This window comes from Coturnix japonica, chromosome 2, assembly GCF_001577835.2.
Source record: "Coturnix japonica isolate 7356 chromosome 2, Coturnix japonica 2.1, whole genome shotgun sequence".
Lineage (NCBI taxonomy): Eukaryota > Metazoa > Chordata > Aves > Galliformes > Phasianidae > Coturnix > Coturnix japonica.
In genome coordinates, this window is record NC_029517.1 from 21,297,724 (window position 1) to 21,322,148 (window position 24,425).

The window sequence follows — 24,425 nt, forward strand, 5'->3', positions numbered from 1 at the left end:
CTTCCCTGTGATGGAGAGCATCACTCCACCCATCTGTCTGCCTTCCTTCCCCATGTACTTCTCTGTAATTGCTCCTCCATTGTTGGCCTTAAATAATTACCTTCTTCCCAGATTCAGGTTTGTTTCGTGTAGTTTTTTTTTAGATACTGTGTCTTTTTCAAGTTTGCAGTAAAACCTTCTAACCTTGTAATTCCTCTATCAAGAGACTTACTTATCACACCTCTGTAAGTCTTGTAGCATCTACTATTCTTTGGAGACCATAAACTGCACAGTAATTTAAATGACAGAAGTAATTTTTCAGAATTTCTTTCTCCTTGCATGCCTTCCACCTCCGTGCCTTTTTGTCAGCTTTTATGGATCACGTTGTCATCGCTAAAGGTTATTTTGTAAGCAGTGAGGTGTTCTATAAGAAAGCTGATGGTAAGTTGCCTTCCACAGAATTACCTCGCTGACTGTTTGTTGAAAAGGTGTGCAGAGGGCCACTCTGCTTATGCAAGGAGATGAAAAATGAAGGTGAATGATCATGTTAATGAGGGTGAGAGGTAGGGGTATTTGCTCCCTTTTGTTTAAACATGATTTCATCATCAGGAGCCATCTACTGTTAGGGGTACCCTGCATTTGCAAGGTGAAGGCTCCCAGCTCAGCATTACCCAGTGCTGGGCTCTCGCTGACTGCAGCTGAGAAACAGACAGAGATCAGAAAGAAAAGAGAAAGTGAGTCAACAGGGGAACATTATGTATACTGAAATTCCAATATGATTAGTTTTATATAATCTTGTTGTGCATTCTCCGTTGCTGGCATGCTAAACAGAGCAGTCCCCTGATCCAGCTGTAAGATCTGTATGAATTTGTTTTGTGTTATCTTTTCCATCTTTTCTGTTTCTCATCAAAACAATGAGATCAGCAATATCCATTCATCTCAGTGGGGCATTCTGAAAGTGTCCTGAGGGCAGCAAGAGAGCAGATCAATGCTCACAAGGACAGGGCTGGGCAGTGCTCAGTGCCCAGGGCTGAGCCTACACTGAAGGGAACTTGCTGGCCAGGCACAGCTTGTTGTATATATATATAACATATAAATTATTAGTTATTCAGCATTAATTTAGTCTTAAGACTAATTTCTTTCTGGAAGCTGTGCTCAGCCTTTCAAGTCACAGGGCTGAACTGAGCAGGAATCCAACTGCACCAACCACTCCAGCACAAAATCAGAGCAAGACAAATCTTGCACGGGAAACTGCAATTAAATTGCAAGTGGGAGATGATTCACAGTGGTAAAACATTAGACAGGGCAACCTCAATATGCAGCAGTGAAGCTCTGAAATATAGAAATTCTCCTAAAATGTTTAATGGTCTGGATCTCTTCCCCTTCCCTCCCTTCTTCCCTTCCTTCTCTCTTTTTCTAATTTCTTTTTACATTTTTTTCCTTCCTTCCTTCCTTCCTTCCTTCCTTCCTTCCTTCCTTCCTTCCTTCCTTCCTTCCTTCCTTCCTTCCTTCTTCCTTCCTTCTTTCTTCTTCTTCCTTCCTTCCTTCCTTCCTTCCTTCCTTCCTTCCTTCCTTCCTTCCCTTTCTTCCTTCCCTTCCTCCTTCCTTTCCCTCCTCCCGCCCCTCCTGGCCGCCCGCCCTCCCCCTCCTCCCCTTCCCTCCCTTCCCTCCTTCCTCCTTCCTCCTTCCCTCCTTCCCTCCTTCCCTCCTTCCCTCCTTCCCTCCTTCCTTCCTTCCCTCCTTCCTTCCCTCCTTCCTTCCCTCCTTCCTTCCCTCCTTCCTTCCCTCCTTCCTTCCCTCCTTCCTTCCCTCCTTCCTTCCCTCCTTCCTTCCTTCCACCACTTCCTTCAGTGGTGGAGCTGCACAGTGAGCTGTGCAACAATGAACTGTGCCTGTGTGATGTGGTCCTGTGCTGCTCACTGTGGCGTGTCATAGGGGAAAGCTCATGGTACAGTGCAAACTTAATAGCCAGTAGTTATGGTATGGAGTTTTGACAAGTGTGTTTTCCTTCATGAGCAAGCTCCCTTTCCCTCTCCCATCATTCTCAGTTTCAATCTACCAGTAAGAAGTTTGGGAGCGATGTGAGAAGGTTGATGATGGCTCCAGCCCCCATGATAATTCTCCTATTATGTGAAAGGAAGGTGCATTACTGGTGAGGTAACTGCTCAGGTATTTGGCAGCACTTCTAAGACTGGTTTTCCAACACCTCCTCCAACAATTTCCTGATTTCTGCGAATTTCTTCTATTCCTATGAGCTCTTTTTGTTGCTTTTATTTTTGGATGTGAAAGTTTTAAAGCTTGGTTTCAGAGCCATCCTGTAAGTAGAGATGTATGCAATGCAATGTGTGTTTCGATTTAATATACTTCACCAGAATTATTCAGCATATGCAGTGGAATTTAATTTCTTTGCAAATGCACTGTGTGACTATGTAGTCAAGGCATTGTTTTCCTGAACAATACCTTTATTGCTGTTACCCCAGTGTGATATTTTAACAACGTGAACTTCAGATAAAATTTATTGTGTAGCTACTTAAAAAAAAAAAAAAAAAAAAAAAAAGACTGAATTTAATAGGCGGCCTCTGACATTCTTGGAGCTCTTGAGTGGCAGCTGCACGCTGAACATCCCTGCTCGACTTCCTGAAGGATGTGTAAGTTTTACAGTTAGTATTCACAATTAGGATAGGTTTGACTTTAGCTGCAAGCATTTAAACGTTCAGAACTGCAGAGGCAGTTTCCTGTAGAGTTTAATTGATCCAGGCTAAATCAATGTTCTTTTTCCATCGTAAAAAATTACATTTAAACTATGTACTAAATGGTACTTATATAAGTGAGTGTATAAATGCTTAGGGTCACAGTTAGAATTCATGTAAGACTGGGATTCAGGGAAGACAGACTTTTCTGTGGACATGGCTTTTTTAAAAAAGCTCATCCTATTTTTATACAGAAAAGAACAAAGAAGCTCTTACTGTGATAGAGTATTTGGTATATTTGTTACATACCTCATTACGTTAGTTGGAAAATTATCTCTTAGGTATGTAATAGCTTGACATGTTCTTTTACTAGTGATCCATGCTACAGCTTTGTCTGCTTTGCAGCTGGCTGCTGTCATTCCCACTTGGAATCCCTTGCTTTTCCTGGCTCTAACTGCCTTCAGTGCTGATCTGTCACTGATTTAAGACCTAATTCAAAAATATGAGACAGATAATCTGAATAACTGTTTTATTTTGTAGCATAGAACCAAAGACAATGAATTGTTTGTAGAAATGATGTAATATTTTGAGTAGAAAGTTCTTTTGAAGGAAACAGTGGTAGATGGAGGATTTGATTTCTAGCATGCTTTGAGCTGTACTGGAAGTTCTTTCACCTGTGGTCAGTGTCTCCTATAAGACATACCCTCCAATTTCAAGGTAAATAAAAGAAAATAGGGAGGTAATATATTTCCCACAGGAGACTGCAAACTGAAAATGTGCTCAGAAGCAAGGATGTTCTTGTGTTGTTTTGTTCTTCTGTTTTACCTGATGGCTGAGGGATCTCAGTTCATAGTTGTCTGTGACTATGCTAGGAATGTGTTGATCTAAGGTGTGAAAGGTGTTTTGGGAAGGCATGGTAGGGTTCAGTATCTGGGCCCATCTCCTCATGAACTTTGGTAATCAGCCACTGGAATGACACTTGGTCCTGCACACCAAAACTAACACCGTGTTCTGGCTAAGCTGGCTCCAGAGGATATGTGAACTTCACTGTATTATTCACTACACACATTCCTAAGGCCTTTTTTTTTTGCTGGAGTTTTTTCAAAGCCAGCATTTCTCAAATTTCTCTACACACCCTTTCAGTTTATAGTGCTTTGTGGAGATTGAAAGTTCTGGAACATGTGATCTAGTAAAAATTTATGACTTTGGATGTGACCTTGTGAGCTGACTGGCTAACATTTCCCTTGTCAGACAAATATAAGTTTCCAAAAAGCTATTTATCAGCTTGAACTCGAATGAAGGCTTTCATAGGAAAGAACATTAAATGCAATTTTCAGCTGGTAAATAGTCAGCCTTCATATTAAGTCTTGGCATAGAAATGTTAATAAATAGTAAATTTAATAAATCTGTTTAATCCCTGGCTCACATAATACTGCTTCTTAGTTCAATTATTTATGTAGAACACAGAGCCAGAATGAGCTCTGGACACACTGAATACTCGCTGTGTGTCCCACTGCATTGCAGAAATGGAAATAATTAGCCTGCTTTTTGATCAGAGGGTTTGCACCAAAACTGAGTGCAATTTCTTCTGCTCTCAGATCTTGACACCATTTCATAAAGCACCTAAAAGCTCCTCACAAATGTATGCACTTGTAACTGGAGTTCTTTGGGTTCTGTCTGCTATCTGCTGTTCAGTCGACTCCTGTTTGATTTGACCTGTTCACTTACAACACATTGTGTGTCTGTACTTTATAATACTTTAATACAGGTTCCTTAAAACACCTACTTACGTTTTCACACTTCTTCAGATCCTCATGGAGGAAGATGTGCTACGATGCAGAGTAACGTGATAGTTTTATATTTCTTTTTGTGAGAGGAAGAGTCCTGTGTAGTGTACGAGCAGCACATAAAGATACTGTACCTGCATTACTCTTGTTAAGTGAGATTACTTGTAATGCTAATATTGATCAGTTCATGCTCAGTTCAGAATGAATGAAGATGTTTGAAATAAACTGTCTGAGACCTGTGCAGTTACTCTCTTGGAAGCACAAGCACATTGTATGTGGGGTAATGGATTACCTGAAGGCAGGCCATAGGGCCTGGGAGCATTAGTGGTGGTGTCAGGAGGACTGGGTGGGCACATACCCTGATGAAGGATACTGATGTAACATGTGCCTACTTGACACAAAGAAAGCAACCTTCAATCTGGAGAGGAGCAAAGAGAATTAAACTCAAGTCCATAAATATATAGACCTAAAAACTTAACCTGATGTCTGGTCTGATTTTTGGATGGTTCTCTGTGGTGCTGAGAGTTGGACTTTATGATCCTTTTGGGTCCCTTCCAACTTGTGATATTCTGTGATTCTATGAACTTAAGCTGGGTGCAAATGCAGCCAATCGGGGCAATGTGTGTGTTCACTGTATGGAAGGGGCCTGACAGCTCATGCTGGTGGACTGGCTGCAAGCAACAGGGAGGCTGTAGAATTGGTATTCTTGAAACCAAGGCTGTGCCTTGTTTATGAGCTTGCCCAAATAGAAACCACATGAGAAGTCACATGTCTTTGCCATCAGAGCTCAGGAGGCGGGATATTCAGCCAAAACACCTCCTGATTTCATTTTTCCATGTGATTGTTTCCTACTTTCTTCATGCTGAGGTATTCAGTTGGACTGACACATTCAAACATATAATAACTGGGATCTGTGCTTTGAAACCTCAAAGGGAAAAAAAAGGAAACTGCAGGACAGTTTAAGCAGATGTTTGTGAAGTTGGTGTTAGGCTGGTTCTGAAGGGGAAAAATAATCAGCTTAAAAGTAGGTAAAATCAGCTGAGGGGTCTGTGAGCAGTGACTGCATCAAGTTTCTCTGAGTTGGGGCTGATGCATCAGTTGGTGCTTAGGGCTGTGTGCAATCTTGGATTTTCATTTTTCTTTTGTGTCTGCTGCATCTTTCCACACAGTTACTGTGTGCTTCTTTCTTTTATGCTATCAGTGTTTCAATGCTTAGCCTTCCCTTTCCTGTAATAATGTTTAAATACAGTTTAGGTTTTCTTTGTGATTTCTGGAGAGCTCCGCTATCTTGAGTTTGAAGATACATGCAGATGGTACATTGCTGTTGCCTAGGGCAGTTAGTTGTGTTGTGTGACCATGACCATTAAAAATAAGGCAGGCTCATAGATTTGTGAGGGAGTCTTTGGAGATCGGAAGGTAACTGGTGCAGCTGCTGTGAGTAACTGGTTTAAAATGCGTTGCTCTGGCATTCTAAAGCAGTGTCACAGACCCTCTTTAAACATGTCCATGCCTCTAGGTAGGCCCAGGCCCATGGGGTGTGTTTTCCTGCTGTTCTGTTAGTTTTTGTACAGAGTTTTCTATCTTTACATGATGAGAATAATGTCTACTGTATTTTCCAGTGTAGCACATTGTTGACATAAAAGCAGGAAGCTCGCTCACCAGTTATCATAGTGGTTGAAGCAGATTTATCTTAGGAAAAATGAAGTTAATTAATTGCCAATTAAAATAGATTTGTATACCGAGGGAAAAAAAAGAAAGAAAGAAAAAGAAGACAAAACAGATGAAACATTGCATTCTTTTCCAAAGCTCAGCTTCACTCCATTGCCAGCCCCCCTATCTCCTCCCCCATCCCCAAATAGAACAGTGAGTAGAAGTGGGGGCTGCAGTCAGTCTATAGCAACCCATCTCTACCACTCCTTCCCTCCTACATTTCTCCTCTGTTCCAGCACAGGTCCCTTCCTTGGGCTGCAGTGAAGAACTTGTGTTTATGTGCATGTTCATGTGTGCCTAGTTTGAGTTTTATAATTCAGTTTCTTTGTATAAGTACCTGAAGTTGAACAATAGACAAGCTAGATAGCATATGAATCTGTTTAATAGCTGGAAGTTGTGCTATTGCCAGCAAAAAAGCAACAATTTGAATGTAGCAGAGTTGCCCTTTTCTACCTGTTTTGAATTATAAATATGTTGGTGCATTAGACTTTCTGCCTGGTTTTGCTTCACTTTGGTCTTTCAATATATCTTGCAAAGTAAAAGTGGAAATTTTGCCAAACAGTTCTCTCAACGTCACTCAACTCAATTTAAAGGAAATATTTACCCTAGAAATGTTTTACATGTGAATATTTACCTATAGCGAAACCAATCAAATCTGGAATTGGTTTGATTGCTTTAATCATGGATTTTTCACCAAAAATGATATTGGGCACAATATTTGCTTTTCTGAATGAAAATTAGATCAGCCTAGTAGCACTGCAGCACTGTATAGATAACTGTAAAAGGCATTGTTTTATATACGGAACTGGTGAACATAACCCTCCTGCCCACCAACAGTAAAAATTCTGTTTTCAGAATTAAGCACTCACTTTGTACAACATTTGCTGTTATGTCTTCAGGAAGTGGAAATGAGAATGATGGATGCTAGAAGGTCTAGCAGACCTGTTTGGTGTGAGCTGAGCACTTGTTCTGGAGGAAGCTGTGGGCTGCCATGGACCATCTCAGTGGTGGTGAGTGCGGTGTGGATGTGTGGTGGTGTACCTCGGAGTGGTGAGGATGATGTCTACCTTCATTCCAAGACACCTCCAAAAGAAGCGTTCCCTATAATCAAGCATGCACATTTCTCCATGAATCTCTTTTGTCCTTGGCTTCTGGAGCAGAACTGACACATTTAGGTGTTGCCACTTGAGTAGCATTCCTGCAGCTTGCTTCAGCCTTCCTGCCTGTCTTCTCTGGTCATCTATCTTATTCATCCCAACAATAAAATTCTTTGGAGCATCATCATCTAGCGGGTGGCAGCCCTGCCCATGGTTTGCAGTTTGGAACTAGATGATCATTTTGGTCCCTTCCAACTCAAGCCATTCTGTGGTTGTGTGATTCCTTGTTGGAGCTTTCCCCTCAGCTTCTCAGCATCTGAGTCTTTGTACTGTTACTGTTTCTTCTGTCAGAAGGAAATTCAACGAATATCACCACTTTGAGAGCTGTTCTTCTGCAGCATTTTGTTTTTGAAATGTGCTATTCAACACCTACTCTTAAATGAGAACATTGCAAGTCTGCTATGTGGTAATATGTAATGAGTTAATGTACCAAGAAAGAATGTGTGTAAGGTGCACGTCTGCATATAACAGTTCTTTTTGGAATTTGCTGTGTATATAACTTCCCTTTAGTGAACATGCTCTGTGTAAATCACAGAACAAAGGATTTGATTTTTGAAAGCATGTCACAGAAAGGAATACAAATGCTTTGCAGGTGAAACAAAGGAAAAAATCAGTAACAACTGCAGTTTGGCAATAAAGTGATAAACTATTTTAGAACATTAAAAACAAAGAAAAATCAAGTGGAAAATATTTGTGTAGTGCCAAAACTGAGGCTATCTATTACAACCCTGGTGCTTTTCCTGTTTGCTGAATGTTTCCTTATCAAGAAAGTACTTTTATAACCATAAGTTTTCTAGCCAAGCCCTCACTTCCTCATGCTGAGTACTAAATGGCTAAAAGTTCTGCTGTAGTTATGAGAAGGAATTGTATCGGATTATCTACTATGCTAAAGATGTTCCTATATTACTATCTTTTCACTGTACTGCTGCAGCTCCTAGTAGGAACTGAAATTTTCTCTATGTTTTTAAGAAACATGCTTTATTTTCAGATAGTAATTTGGAAAAGTAACTATTGTGTAACTCTGATAATCCAGACCATTCAGACTGAAAATTAAACTTCACACTTAGTCCTTTTCCATTTATCATTTCCCTTCTCTCTGTAGAAAAGAATGCACAAAGGCGGTCTCTGTGAGTTTAGGAAACAGATGATAGCATACAAAGCACTGTTTCTGTGTGCCCTGTGATGTTTTTGTTTTTTAATTAATGGTGTTTTTTGAAAATATCTAAGAAGATCAGAAGAGAAGTGAGTTCAGATAGTACTTGACATCAGCAAGTGATAACGGGAGGTGGTCCTTTGCCCTGTGTTGGGGAGGGGAATCGTATATCTGTTTATTTGACATTTTCTTATCTGGTCTTCAAATGAGTAAAAAGATTAAAAAAAAGGAAAACTTTATGTAGTCAGAACGACTCAGTCAACTAATGATGTCCAACAGTTGGCTCTTTCACACAGTATTTCCTTTGGAATAAAATCTATTTAACACAAACAGAAATTATCTCACCCATCATAGAAGCATAGAACTGTTCTGGTACTCTATGTGGGGGTTTATCAGTGCTGAGCTGGGGAAGGAGATGAAGAATAATATCCTCTTTAATTGAATCTGCAGAATGGAATGCAGGGAGGAAGAATGCCCTGGGCCCTGGGCCATCAACCTTGTGTTAATGAAAAATGCTTTTATGACAGCAATGAACAGGTGCCAGGATATGAAGTACGCATGTTTGGTGCTGTGCTTCTGTTTAACATTGAGTTTTGAGCTACAGAGACAACTTCACATGTGGACACCATGTGCACGTGCTCATGCTTTGTGCTAACTTGGTTGCTAGGTGGGAGAAAGATGGTTTCACTTGATTGCAGTGGGAGATGAGAGCAAATGTAATATAAGCACTTCTTTGTGGTAATTTCTTCATTAGAAAAAGTGATTCTTCCTACTGATGTCATTTTCAGCAGCAATTACTGTTTTCTGCCCTTTCCAGTAAAAGTAGTGATGATACATAACGTATATGGAAGTGACCTGATACGGAATCTTAAGTTCAGGTTTTATAAAGAAAACTGAGACATCACTTTTCTGAAATGAAATCTGATAAAATCAAATACTTACAAGTTAGCAGTAAATTGGAGTTGGCAATTTTTGGCAGTATTTTTTTTCTCTTGTCTTTTATACCAATTTGGAACATCATTGTGAAAGATGTTTGGTTTTTTTCCATGGAATATATAACATCAATGTAATAGATTTGTGGTTTTGTTTTTGTGTGTGTGTGTGTTTCCCTTCCCCTTTCTCCCCCCCTCAGAATATGGTGGAATGGGCTTGGACTTCTCCTATAGCATTGCAGTGGCAGAGGAGCTGGGAAGTATCCGTTGTGGAGGTATCCCTATGGCTATTGGGGTGCAAGCTGGCATGGCCACTCCTGCGCTAACAAGGTAATTTTCACAATGCTTATTTAAGCCTTAAGCCAAAGGTGTTGTGTGTTTAAGCTTAAAAACCATCCTACCACACGTTTTCAAATCGGAAAAAACATTACTGCCCAAATTATGTTGTAGTTGCTCATCAGTAGAGAAGTGGACGTGCTTTCTTCCTGTCATGATTCCAGAATCCATGTTTGATGCATTTTTTTCTTAACTAGATATACCAGTGCAGTCTTATTAAGGCCCCATTTAGTTGTAATTATTAGAATGAGTCTAATTGTCTTCTAACATTTACTAGCTTTCTTCCAGTAGCTCAATATGTTCCTTGCCAGCTCTAACATTTCAGTAACAATGATCTGGATTAGTGTAAATCCTACTAAAATTTTAGCACGTATCATGCTGCCTGAACACACCCATTCAAGTCAATTATTCGTCATACTTTTCTGCATGCGCTCATGTCGGTGTTCATCTTTTATCACTTAATATCTCTCAAGCTCCTGCACTCGTTTTTTTCCTTTCCCTCAGTAAGAAGCAGTTGCCCACTTCTCCATCTTGACCTCGTAGCTTCACAGGCATTCTGTCTCAAAACAACAGTCTGCAAAACTGCAGGGAGGTGACATGCTGCTCCAGCAGTTTGCCCCTAGAATATGTGTTCATCTCTGGAAGGTGGTGGTGGGAATTAACTTCAAATTATGATTATGAAGTCAGATTTTTTGCAGTATTAAATAGGTATACAAGAGAGTACTTGCACAGAAAAGCTTTTCAGCATTGGTTTTGTTTGTCTGTTCATTCTATTAGAGAAAAGAGGACTGAAACCTTTCCTAAATTTGGGTTTCATTAAACAGGTTTTGAAAATGTTACTTTTATCTGCTTGCCTGTTCGTGATCTTTTCACCTGTCGCTTCATTCTTTGTATTTTCTTTACTGACAACCTTCAGAAGACTATGTGCATGATCATACTTGGAAGCCATCACGCCGATTTTGATTTATGTGCACATCTATTGTGCAGATAATTACAGGAGAAAATACTTGTTCTTCACTGAAAGAAGCCCAGACTGACTGCTCTGTTATTTCCACATTCCTCTAAGTGAAGCAGTAACACTTCTAAATTTGAGAACAAAATACATAATGTTCTGTCAACAGTGACCTGGCCTGTGATGTGTCTGCTTCGGAACATAACTCTCTGTCAGATCTTTTAAATGCATTCTGGATAAAGTCCCTCTCGTGCTTTCATGCTTACAAACGGAGCAGAGGAAGCAGCTCTAAGCTGAGGCAGTGAATGAAATGCTGTTCCCCGTGCTTGTAAAAGAACCTGTAGTGTGATATAATGATACCAGATCAGCAAAAAGCTCTTTTATCTCATCAACAGACACTAAACTTTACTTTTCATAGGAAGACATTAAGGATAGTGAGGGAAGAGTGCTTTTCTATTTCACTGACATACACATTGCAAATTCTTCTTTCTGCTGAACAGTGGCTGAGAATTAGTGTCAAAAACTCAAAGACGTTACTGTCTCTGTTCCTGTTTGCTATAAGGGAAATAAGTTACAGCTGACAGTAAGAATAGTGCTTCTGAAAAGCTGGATGATCCACTTAATCAGCTGGGGAAATGGTGAAAATGGGAAGAGGTGATCTGACAGCTGCGTGGCTTGCCCACAGGCTCAGCATAGGGGAAACTTCTTTCTGTGCTCCTTCAGCAGTCCTGTGTTGTCCATGTCATTTGGTACTGAGTTTGTTAGCCTGCTGGGCCTTGTCCTGAGCCATCACAGGGACTGCTGAAGTTTAAGTGAGGAGAAGCAGAGAAGTTAACTGAGAAGCCCAATTGAGATGATGTGAAATATTTCTACCACCAGTGCTCACTGTCCTGTTATTCCAGGTCTCCTTCAGTGCCCACACTTCAGTTCAAAACTAAATAAATAGCTCAGTGCATTCCTAAATAAATAGAAGATTGATGTAATCATTCTTTACCAGAACCCTCAGAGTAGTCAGAAGGGGCTGCCCGGCTTCCCATCTGTATTCTTTTCAGGATGTCTCTACAGCTCGAGCTGAGCAATTTATTTCATAAAGTCTTCATATAACTCAAGCTTAAAGGCTTGATAAAAACTGAGAGCCAGAGTATTTTTCTTACTGCTTTATTTTTTTCCGTATGCAGTCTTTTACGATAAGTAAATAAGTTTTCTAAACGTGGGTGTTTTTAAACTTGCATGTCTTCTTATCTTGACTGAAATAGGGACTCACAGAGAGAAAGCTGATTGCAGTGTGGATTCTTTTAAAGCCTTTGAAAGCCAAATTGCTGATCCTAAGGAGCCTTTCCTACTGCCCAAGGGAGCTTGCTCCTGTTTCCCATGCATTTCTTGCCCTGCCTGTAAGGAGAATTTATTGCCTTTTGTCTTCTCTTACTTCTTTCCATGTACACTGAGGACCCAAGGAGTACTGCTGAGCTGGAACTGGACTTAGATGGTAGGAGTCCTGTGCAGGATACACAAGAATCATACAAAATCATGGCATGTGGCAAATGCATTATTAATAGTTTGTCTGGGAGCAGAATAGAAAGGGAACTGGGAGAAATTCACCTGTAGCTATTAAGTGATCATAGGCCAGAATGACCTTCTTCGGGTGAAGGAAATCCTCTTTCTATTCCTGGAAAGCCCATGAGCAAATTCCTGTGTCATCTTTGGCATAATATAGAATAATGCATAAATCACCTGAAAGCTTTTTTTGCTTTAGTTTGCTTTGATGTTGAATAATTCTTTTAAAGCTGCTGCACTGTTAATGAGTAGCTTCAGTCCTATTGAATGCGTGAATGTGCAACAGGATCAATATTTTCTCTCACAACTCTTCTTGAAATGACTGTTCAGGAAACCTCTTGTCTTCACAGGTAGTATTATATTCCCTTTCAAGAGGTCCAGAGGCCCAGGTGAGAATTTGGAGTAGGCTGTATTTCTTCAGTGTTTAAGCTCCAGTGCAAGAAAGCTTCAGTCAATCAAGTGCTGAGAGCTGTGATAGAATTGCCTGCAGTTTTTCCTATTCAGAATTTCAGTTTGCACTTAATCATGAATCAAACAATGTCAGTTCTGCTCCGAACCTCCTTTGTTAATTTAACTAATTCACTTCAGCTCAGCTTTTTTCTCACAGAAGCATAAGAAACAAAAGTGAATGAGATCCACAGCTCTAACAAGGTGATTATCGGTTAAGTCAGAACAGTGATGTGCAATAGACATATTTTCATTCAGTGTAGCAATCAAACCTGTCAGAAACGATATTTTTATATATATTTGAGATTAACAGAACAGGCTGCCATTTTCTAATTAGCAGAGCACATAAACAAAACTGTGTGGATCAAGAACACGTTCTAACAATTTCTAATTTCATCATAATTCTCTCACCTTTTACTCACAATTTATGAGATTTTGTACCTGTGCCATTTTTGTGTCAATATTCATGACATTCTACTGTTACTTACAAAGCATGGACCATTTCCGTGTTCTTACTGTGTTGGAATTTCACGTGTGGGACTTTTGGATTACCCAGTGTCAACAAGGAGCTCTAGTTTATTGCCCATAGACTCTGTGTGTGTATCTGTGGGTGCTCACCTGCATGAAAATGACTTTGAAATAGATCTTAATGCTTCATAGTTAATGATGTGGGACCCTATGCTCAAGGGTATGATTTCAGCCCAGAAAGCAGACATAGTCTGGTCTAGCTTGAGTCAGAGCAAGTCTCGTTGCATAGTTTTCTCATGCTGGAGCTGTTAAACTGGAAATAAGTGAACACTGTATTTACGCAAACCTGATAAATTTCCAGGATATATTTAAGATGGGTAGAATTTAACAGAAGCAATATACTTCTAACACGATAGCTGGCCATTTGCTGGGCTGCACGTCCTTCCTGCAGAGCATGACCTTCCGAAGGTAGAATTGGCAGACTTTTTTAATTACAAAATAACTTCTCCAGCCTCATTTTTGGGAAGACCTGAATTGTTTTCTGGAACTTAAAACAAGCAAAGAAAGCTGTCAAACCCAAAACATTTTCTGAGGAAAGTTCTTGTCATGGAAATCCTCTGTTCAAATAACTAAATGTAGGCAAAGTTTTAAGCATCAGTAAGCATTGCCAGAAATCTCTAATAGGCAGTGCTGCGAGCTCGTCTCATAATCTCAGTCTTTATGTTGTTTTTGGTTTGGTTTGGTTTTTGTTTTGATTAAAGAGAGCTCTCAGCTGGCCACACACAATCGTGTTCTAAGGAAAAAACAACTACGCTGCATAACAGATCAAGAGACTTTGTCCCAGTGCACTGGGGGAAGGAGCGAACACTGCAAGCTCACTTCTTGTATTTATTTGGGACTGCAGCTGTGATTGTTATGGACCTGGACAGCACTAGGAGCTGAGCTCCCTGTGTGCGCAAAGGGAGAGCGTCTGCCAGCTCCAACTCTGGTCTCTGGCTTCTTGTGGCCTACAGCTGCTTTGCGGTAGACTGAAAGCAGGGGTAAAGGGTCAACTCTTGTAGAAGAGCCCAGTTAGCTGCAGCCTTCTTAGGCAGCTAATGAGCCAAAGATCAATTAAAACACTGACCTGAGAAGCCTTTTAGCTAGGAGGGGACATTATCACTAATTGTAAAACACCTATTTCTAAAACACCTAAAGCCATTTTTTGGCTGTTATGGATTTCTGCTCACAGAGGAGAGGTCTTGCAACCCGAGGACGTTCATTTTTGGGACAGGGGAGGTTTAAGAACATGAGTGTGAGCTAACCATTCAGGCTCCAAGGCCAAACTGGTGAAAGTTGGTTATGAAAAAACTCAACCATTAAATCACATTTTGAATGGGTAAAAGCAGCTAAATTTAGGTGAAAAAAAAATAAAATTAAAAATAAAAATAAAAATAAAAATAAAAATAAAAATAAAAATAAAAATAAAAATAAAAATAAAAATAAAAATAAAAATCTCTTTCAGGGAAGGAGTCACTATTTCTTGGAGCCTTAATAAAAAAGTCAATGTTACACAAGAGCCCTCTGGCTCCTTTCCTGACATCCCACAGGGGGGAAGGGACAACTCTGAGGAGAGCTGGCTGACCCTCAGCAGCCTTTCTGCCTTTTGGAGGGGAAAGGACAAAGGAGAGACAGGCATTGCTTCACTACTGGAATGCAACACAAATGTCTTCATGTAGACCATTCATCCTTGTTCTTCTTCCCTGTCCAAGAGTGCTTCTTCATTACTCCCAGGGGTTGGGGACTCAGCAGCTCCCTTCTGTCCCCAGGTGTGTCTTTGATGCTCCTAGCATCTCACTGAAGAAGTAGCAGCCCTGCTACTAAGGTTTCTGGCATCACAAAAAGAGGTTTGGTTCTCCTCGGGTGGGTGTAGAGGGCAGGCCTAACACCTTTAGGAAAGGGTGTTCATTAGTGAGATTAGGTTCCTGAGGGGAAAGATTTTATCACATGAACCTATTGTTTCTTTTTCATCAGCTGGCAGATTTGGCTGCTAAAGGTTGCTGTTTTGACAAGAAGCTTAACTTTTAGCCACTACTAAAACCTGGCAAAGAGCTGGTACAGAAGTCAGAAGATATGCAGAGAGAGTATCCTCCATCCTGCTTCCAGCTCAGGAGCCAACATTTCTTTATGTTTGATAGCTCTGAAAGCAGCAGTCATGAAGATAAGATTTGGAGCATTACAACCACATGTTTCTTTAGAAGTAAGATGTTTGTATGAGCCTTGTTTAAAATGGTTGTGGCTGCACTTCCAGTGAAGACTGATTCATAGCTTTGCACAAAGAACCTTCTCTCTTTGGCTTCAGGATAGATTTCACCTAGTCACATATAAATTGATCACTGAGTAGAAGAAAATTTGTGAGCATCCGGTAAATAAAATTTACCTCCAATAGCTTTTAATACCTTTTTATTACATTGTTACAGATTTGGTTCCGATGAGTTGAAAAAACAGTTCCTCACACCAACTATATCTGGAGATATCGTGGCTTGTTTGGGAATCAGTGAAGCTGGAGCTGGATCAGATGTTGCAAGTAAGTTAACCCAGCAAACTGCCAATTTCAGACAGCCTGGTATTTTAATGGAAGGAATCTGGCTTTACTGACCCCTGCCCTTACTGTCAGTATGTGTAAGAAATGCAAAAGAAAGTCTGGAATGGTGAAGGCCAAAAAGTAATATTCTAGGAGCAGTAATACATAGAGTCATAGAACTGTAAAATGGTTTGGGGTGGAAGGGATCTTTAAGATCATCTAGTTCCAACCCCCTGCTATAGGAAGGGACAGCTCCATACCTCAAGGTCAGTGATGTAGACGTGCCAAAAATGAGTGGCTGAAGCATCCATTGAAGTAGCCTTTTCCCATACCTGTGCTTTATCGGGGAGAATAATTATAGTACAAAATGCCAAAGGATCTTGCAGCCAACTCTTAGACGGAATCCACTTGACTATAGTAAATTGCTAAGCAGGTTTTCAAATTCTGCTGTAATTTAAGTGTAAAGTCTACTTACGGGGTTGATAATCTTTCTTTTAATGAAAATTCTGCACTTCGTAAGTTGATTTTTAAACAGTCACTTTTCAAGTTCTTGAAACAAGCTGTTGGCCGACACACTTGAGACTTCTTGTGTGTTCCTATTAGTCAGGCATTTCTTCTTTAATCTGTAATTGGGAAGTTAGTGTCTAGTCATGCCATGTTTGCAAATACTGTTTATATTTGTGATAGCATTATAGTGCTCAGTGTTCCTCTGCAGACCTTCCAGGAGACTTCAATCCAATCTTTTAGTAGTTGTTCCATAACAAAGGGTTGTCTGATGTAAATCGCTGTGTTTCTCCATCCTTTTTACGCTACTTGTACCATGTCTCGTCACAGCTCTTTTGCATCCTTCACGTGTTGTTCAGTCTCCTTGTATGATTGTCAAGTGCCCATGTATTACTGTAATCAGTGTTCTGGGCTCCTTCACTTTCAGATTCTACAATATGTTTTTGGATAGATTTGGCATCCACACTAAGTTATCTCTTGCTCTTCAATGTTAACTTTTTTAAAAGTTTATTTATCCACAACTATATCCACAAGTTCCTTATCTTACATGATTACACAAATGTCAGCCACTTTTTTCCCCCATTTTCACATTAACAAATCTTTTCAGCCATGCAGACTATAGCTCCAGGTAGTCATTAGTTTGGTTTCTAAATGAAGATCAAGTGCCTGTTATCAATTTGTTTTAAGTTTAGGACATTTGAGAAGAAGGTTCATATGCAGATTAGAGTGGGTGTGCATTAAAGTATAACCAGCTGACTTAAATGTGGTTGCTCACTACACTTTGTGTCTGACACACTCCAAGTTTACTGCCTACCTCATTATATAGCCTCTTATGCACTTTATAGTCTCATAATACAAGCACTATTGGGAATGTACTTGGGTTCTTTTTTACCATCAGCAACTTGCAGCTGTATATCTGTTGCAGTGCCTTCTTCGGTTGGGGTTTCAGTGGAAGAAATTCAAGTTCAGGAAAAAGAAGATAGCTCTTTGGAAATTCTTCTGGAGCTTAACCAGTAACTAATGATTCACTCCTGCTGTTGCATCTAGGGCTCCTTGCAGTGATGTGAATACTCATAAATGAAAATAACGTGTTTTTTTCTGTATTGTGGGGTAGCAGGTGTTTAGAACTCCTTGTTGTACAGACAATCTTAATATTTAAACCTTTTAAAGACTTACTGACTTTGAATTTATTACGCCATTCTGACCTAGAACACACAGGAAGTGCGTGTGTATATATATCCTTAGGCATACACAGATATTGGAGCTTATGTTTGTTTAAGCTGGGACTCTGAAATTAACGGCCTTCTCAGTGACTAATGTACACAGTGACTGAAATGTATAATAGATCATCCCGGCCTAAAATATTTCTGGCCTGAGTTTTCTGTGACTGAATTTAGTTATAGAGAGTTTTCTGCTTTCATCCCCTGGGACGAAGATTCCAACTAACAGAGGGTGAGAGAAGTGGTCTGCTTTCCTGGGACATTTTCGAAGAGGCTCATCCAGGTGGGCCTGCCTTTTGTGGCCTAGAGGGCGATGATGTGAGGAGTGAAAATTGGTTGTCCAAGTGCAAGGGAATCACTTGGCCAGTCACCCAGGAACCAGCTTGTTCTTCTTTTAACGAGAATAATTCTTCATTTTCTTTGTTTTGAATAGGCATCAAGACAACAGCTGTGAGAAAAGGTGATGAATACATCATAAATGGTGGTAAGATGTGGACTACATCTGGGTGCCAAGCGGACTGGATGTGCCTGCTGGCGAATACAAGTGAAGGGCATCCCCACCGAAATAAATCCCTCATATGTCTGCCAATGAATCTACCTGGTAATGACATGCAACTCTTTTCCTTCTGAGCTGATTTTATTGGTGCTTTTGTGTGTGAACATTACAAGAAGGAAAGGTGTTTCAGATTAGAGACTGTACCCATTAATGCTCCCTTAAATTAAGTGTTTCATTGTCGTACTAAGTCAATTCTAAATGCATTTGTGCTCATACTTCCACAAAAGAAAGGAAGAGAATGAGCAAATGAGAAGGAAATTAAATATATTGCAGACTTCAGCTTGGGACTCCCATACCAAATTATGTGGAAAATTCTTTTTGACCAAAATAAATTTAGAAAAGCTTTTCAGATACATTAGCAAGGGAGTATTTCATAACATTTTCTGAGAATGGATAGATTAAGTTACTGACAAGGAGAAAATTAATGCTTTAAAGAAGTCATTAAAAATAGAGACAATCTTTTTCTTTTTTTTTTTTTTTTTTTAATAACATCCAATGTCTTTTAGTCCTGAATAAATTCCACAAAGCTTTTATCTCAGTTTTCTGTTCAGAAAAGACTTGTAGATGCAAACAGCCCTCAAAATAACGTATCATTCTCAATTTTTTACCCACTGAAATTTAATTTTGAGCAGTGTTTGCACCTTTTAAAGGTTTCAAATAATTTTTGTTTTTACACTTTCCTAAAGAACACAGAACAAAACTGTATTTCATCGAAGTAATTAAACAAATTCTCTCTGTTTTAAGAAGACCTGGTGATTTTTAGAAAGTTCAAATCTTTAAACTGGCATCACAGATACGATGATGGCGGCAAGAAAATATTAAAACGTATGGCATTTATTTTTTTTTTTTTGCATTATCAGCTTTTAAAATGTAGAGAAAGCACAATGGCAGTGAAGTGAATGTCCATATATTTATTTTTGGGATCAGACTGAGAACAAAATCATAGGTCTCCAGTGTTACAAAGGAGAGTGGTGAGAGCATCTTAAGAAAATTTCTGTTACGTTAATTTGAATATGGAATAAGTCAGAGTAAGCAAACTGTTTTAGCATTGAAGCTAGCGGGTTGTGACTTTCTGAACCACTGCTCGTGCAAAGCTGGCTTAGAGTGAGTACTAACAGGAGAATGACCTGAGCTGATTCACTTGTTGACTTTGGCCTTATCAATAAGTATGAATGAATGTTGTAACTCAGAGGCAGAATCTCCCTGAACTTCCAGATGACCTTACTTATCAGCCATCTGCATAAAGTCCTCATGATTTTTCATGAAAGAGTCAGAGTGCATATGTGAGACTATTTCTCAGAATTCAATACCAACATACCATTGCAGGTGGATCAAATATCCAGAAATTATCTTGGTTTTCAAGATACTTGGCTTATTCCAGAAAGACGTGTGAATCATTGTAGCTTTATGGGGTTGTTGTTAGCCATATAACCTGTACACAGACTTGCTTTACCTAGGGTAAACAGATTTTGAGGAGAAAAATTGCAAGTCAGCTAAAGGTGATGTTCAGAGATGTAGACATCTTCCTTAAAATATAACTTATGCTCCTCAAAGTTTATATGCTTTTCATCTTATGTGACATGGGCATGGACCTCCAGAAGGGTCACCGTACCAAGACTGGTGACCTTTTGAAATGAAATATGGAGACAGTTGATTGTGCTCAGTGGGTAGGCTACATCAGAAGTGAAATCTGGGTAGGATACAAAGAGGAAAAGTATGAACAAGGCTGCCAATTGACAGAGATGTGAGGAGGAAGCTCCATCTGCTTTGATACATCCTAAGGACGTGTGTCTGCCAAAGATCATTATCTTTAGAGGGCAGCGGACCAAGACTGTACAGGAAGTGTCTGGATGACATCAGAAAGATACACTATCGTGCATCTGTAGACATATGTATGACAATGGTCAGGAGCGACCACAGTGGAGGACAAGTGTATTATATCTGACTAACTGCTGCAGTCACCAGGATGTGTGGCACTGCAGGGGAAAGACAGGGTTCAAGGCACAGAGATTAACTCGTTCCATGCTGGCTGTTGGGAGGAGATAGGAGACCTGTGCTTTTCATAAAAACATAGCTGTTTCATAAATAATGTGATGTAAGTAAAAAAATCTGAAATGAGTTAGCTTCAACAAAAACTGGTAGTTATTGGAGATACCAAATGTGATTAATTTCTACTTGTAGGTTTGTACAGTGTCTGTTCTGGTTTGGAGAAAATAATGGCCCAGATTTCACAAACATTGCTGTAAACATCTCATAAAGAGAATTTGGGTAACTGGTGTGGATTCACAGTAGGTACTCACATTAGGCAGGTGAATACTCCTCATGCTAGCAAGTATGAACTCTTTCTCATGTGATGAAAAAAGACTAGCAAAGTATAAAATGTCCATGTTAGATATATATATAGATGTATATATATAGACAAATGGCTTGCAGCCCCCATCTGGGATGTAGTTGTGCACTGGTCTCTCTTCTGGGTCATCAGATAACACTTAGTAAATTGCACAGAGGATAATAAAGAGAACATCCAGGAAAGTGGAAAGGAGTGTGTTTCTCAAGTTGCAATTTAAAATGTCTCTTTCCATTTGTAACAGCACTAAATGTTGTCAGGAGAGAGTAACTACTTTCTGTCAAGATAGACTGAAAGAAATAAAAAGAGATTGTCAGAAGGCTGGAGAAGCGTGAGAAAATGAAAAATCAAAGACACCTGGGAAGAACTGTCCCAGGAAGAGAGAGAGCGATCCATCTCAGTGATACTGGTACAAGAAGCACACATGGCTTTGTTAGAGTGATCTTTAGAAAGGCGAGCACTTGGCCTTCCTAGGTTGAGATATATGTGTTTTTAGATAGCCTGTAATTTAATACAGACATGCTCTGGGAATTATTTGGGCAGATTGCTGCTTCTGCTGCCTGTAATTTTTATTATATAGCACTTCTGAAGAGAATGAAGATAATTAAATAAAGGAAGATTTCAGTGTCCATTTCAAAGGTAGAGAGATGATTATGTGTTGGTGTCTTCAAAGAGAACATTTAAAGTATATGCAAGCAACAGAGAGGGCACTATGTGGGTCTGATGAATGTTGGCCTCCTTCTGAAGGAGATTCATGAAATAATCTAAGAGCAAGTGAAACTGGAAAGTCACAACAAACAGAAAATGCTGCTGGGTTCGGGAAAGATGAAAACACAATCCAATTGGTAAGAAGTGTGAGTAGGAGTCACTAATACATTTAGCTCATCTAACCAAACCTGTATGATTTTCATTCAGTAGCAGTTACCTTATGTGGGTCTGGGAAAGCCCACAGTAGGATTGTTTTAGCAATACAGAGAACTTCCAGCAGTTGCGCTTTTTCCAGCAGAGTCCTTAACAAACATTCCAGTAACAAGAGCATTAAGTGCATCTTCTTAGTGGAGGGATCATATGACTGGAAGTGGACCAAAACATCTGAGACTCTCAAAGAAAGCAAGCAGTAATGTTCCAGCAGGAAAAGATGTTCCAGAAATCATTTAGGCCTGTAGATGGTTTCAGTGTGTTTGTGTAGCTCTGATTTTAATACAGAAACAAAGCACAGATGCTTCTCTGGCATGACTCGATGCAAATTACTGAGTGATCTTCAATGCAGGTGTCAAAGATTTTCTTCTTCCATTGAACACCTATCAAAGCAAATATTCCTAACGCATAATCTGATTTTAGATTGGTCAATGGAGTAGCCTCGGGTGGAAGGTGTGAAGTATACCTGGACCTTCTTCTGAGAGCAGGCTTGGCACTTTGAAATAGTGTTGGTATTTTGCCTCTGCTTTGCTGAGAGATTAAACGTCCTATAATCTTATTCAATGCTCCTGGACAGAGTGAATTTGAAATAAATGATTGCCAACTTCTTCTGCCTGGAAGACTAAAGGACTCCTGTCAGCAGGAGCTGAGTGTTCAGTTCTAGTTCAGAAAGAGATGTTCAATGGAAGTCATAGAATCACAGAATTTTTGGGCTTGGGTTGGAAGTGACCTCAAGGATCGTCAGCCTCCAACCCTCTTCACAAAGGATGCCCATGTGAAAACTCAAAGGAGTTAATCCTGATCTTTGTAAACCTTCTTTGACTATTTAAATGGACTAGGTAGTAATGATAGGCCATCATAACATATATAGCCTTAACAAAACTTGTAGATGATACAGAACTGTTGGATTTTTGTATTTATAAATTGGAGTCTAACCTTTTTATTACTACTAGGAACAAGTGAGATTATGGGATTATAAACTCTTCTGTAGGTACAAGAGAAGATCAAAATAGGCTTGAAAATGGAGGATAAATGTGGTGGAAAGAGAAAGAATTTCATGAGTAGAAATTCTCTAGTAACAGTTCAACACAATTCCACTGTCATTATTAAATATTTTTTTGCTGCTTCACTGTATCAGAAAATATTTCTAAATTGAATTCCAACACTTTATTGCAGTGCACAAAAAAAAAATAATCAAACAAGCAAATAAAAATTGCACGGTTTGAAGATGTACATGAAGTGAGATTATTACTACTGGTGAACTATTATTATTTGGGGACATAATTGAAAGTAAGACCCTTAAGGTTGCAATTTCTGATTTTCTAGTCAAATAAAATTGAGAAAACTCTTAGAAATGGGATGTGACCTATTTTGGTTTTGCCTCCTGGAATACTATAATGTTTTCCCAAAGGTAGGTTTTGCTATATTCTTGCTGAACTTCACTTTTCATAAATACTATCCTTGTACATCTGGCTTTATCTTTCTTGTAGCCTTTCTAAGACTTTTTTTTCTTCAGGCATTCACATTACTAAGAAGATAGACAAACTGGGCATGAGGTCATCAGACACAGCTCAGATCTTTTTTGAAGACGTAAGAGTCCCCAGCAAAAACCTAATAGGTGAGGAAGGAATGGGTTTCACATATCAGATGTTGCAATTCCAAGAAGAGCGGCTGTGGGGAGTAGCCGCTGGTAAGTCATCGGTTATGCTGCAGGGGTCTGGCAGGGACACATGGGTCACCCTTACTGCATGACTAACAGCACTTTCCTTTTATTGTAAATTATGACCTCTGTTTTTGAAATGTCATAGTGTAGCTATAGACAACCTTCCCTTTCTACATGAAAGCTTGAAACAGAAAGAAAATATTTTGTGAGGCATTGGCTCACAGAGCTAGCAGAGGTTTTGCTTTTTTTCCCCTTTTCTCAGTGCATTCTGCTGATAAGAAAAAACAGCATCATGTTATGTCAGCTATAAATATAGTACAAAGGCTATCAAAATACCAACATGAACTTTACCCTAGATTGTAGAAAATGAATGTAGTGCTGTGTATAGACAATATTACAGTTTTGTTTATGCACTTTTTACCTCAGTATATACTGAATGTGATGGTATAAAACTAAATTCCTTTCCCCGGAGTTCCACTATCACAGAATTTCAGTTATTCTAAACTCAGGCCATACCCAAATCTACATGTTTGAGATTCAAAGGTTCTGGATATTCCAGATAACCAGATCCAAACCTGGATTGCCCTTTTTCAGCCTCCCAACCTTCCCCCTTGTCCCATAGCATCTGCTCGTTTAACATAAATAGAGTTTCAATTTAAAAGACTGAAGATGTAAGAAGGTTGTGTAAATAACCTCTGTACTCCTGTGCATACACTGTTAGTGCCTGTGTATGGCTGGGGAATTGGCAGCTGTGAAAAGTGATATTCTGATTCAGTGACCAAATTAAAAAAATGACTCCCTGTTATGGATTGATCCCAGTCCAGATGTTTTGGGGCTCAGATGCTGAAAACATCCTTGGTTTGGGCAAAACCTCTTAGTTCAGCCTGAGCTTAATAGTAAATATGAGGGTAGTTCTAGTGAAGAAAGGGAGGTCAGGCCTGGACAGGATGGTGCTTCAGACTATGTCAAGGAGACGTGGTCCTGCACTGGCCCTGCTTTTGCACACTGCTCAGGACATTTATGGGATGGGAGTGAAGCTGTGTTCAAATCCATGCAATAGGAACTCTTTATGCGTAACATTAAAGGCATAAATTGGGGATTGCTGTGACAAGGACTGTGCTATAACCACGGTGTTTTGAAAGCAGTCAGGCTCTCTTCTACTTGGTTGGAAAAGGTGAATATTCCCTGGAGCCTGTGGTTGGTCTCACCTGCTGAGGACCCCAAGCACCAAGCCGTCTGAGTGTATTTAGGCATTCTTTCTCACACACAGAGCCTTTGTTTCAGCACTTCTTGATTTCCCGCTGAGGCAGAAATGTGACAGATCTGGTAAAGAGAGCAGTCTAAATCAGTTTTCTCTCCTTGTGAGTAGGTGGTACAACAGTAGCCTTGGTCTAGAGCTGTGCTGATGCCTCACAGGTGACTATTCTTCATTTCTGGTGGCCACCATCAAAGTACCTCAAGTATCTGACTTCATATTTCTTTGCTTATC

The 24,425-nt window shown here is 39.7% G+C and overlaps 1 protein-coding gene across 4 annotated transcripts in view; it reads left to right on the top strand.

Moving 5' to 3' along the window:
- LOC107309087 (probable acyl-CoA dehydrogenase 6) overlaps window positions 1-24,425 on the top strand; it is a 67,333-nt gene that overhangs the window by 31,783 nt on the left and 11,125 nt on the right. For 2 of the 4 annotated variants that reach the window (XM_015853554.1, XM_015853556.2), the window contains exons 3-6: window positions 9,609-9,738; window positions 15,625-15,731; window positions 17,886-18,053; window positions 22,790-22,963. In XM_015853554.1, the coding sequence (XP_015709040.1) occupies window positions 9,609-9,738; window positions 15,625-15,731; window positions 17,886-18,053; window positions 22,790-22,963 (579 nt within the window). Of the gene's footprint in view, window positions 1-7,142; window positions 7,177-9,608; window positions 9,739-15,624; window positions 15,732-17,885; window positions 18,054-22,789; window positions 22,964-24,425 lie in introns of those variants that run through there. The other 2 variants (XM_015853558.2, XM_015853557.2) reach the window with 2 other exon arrangements.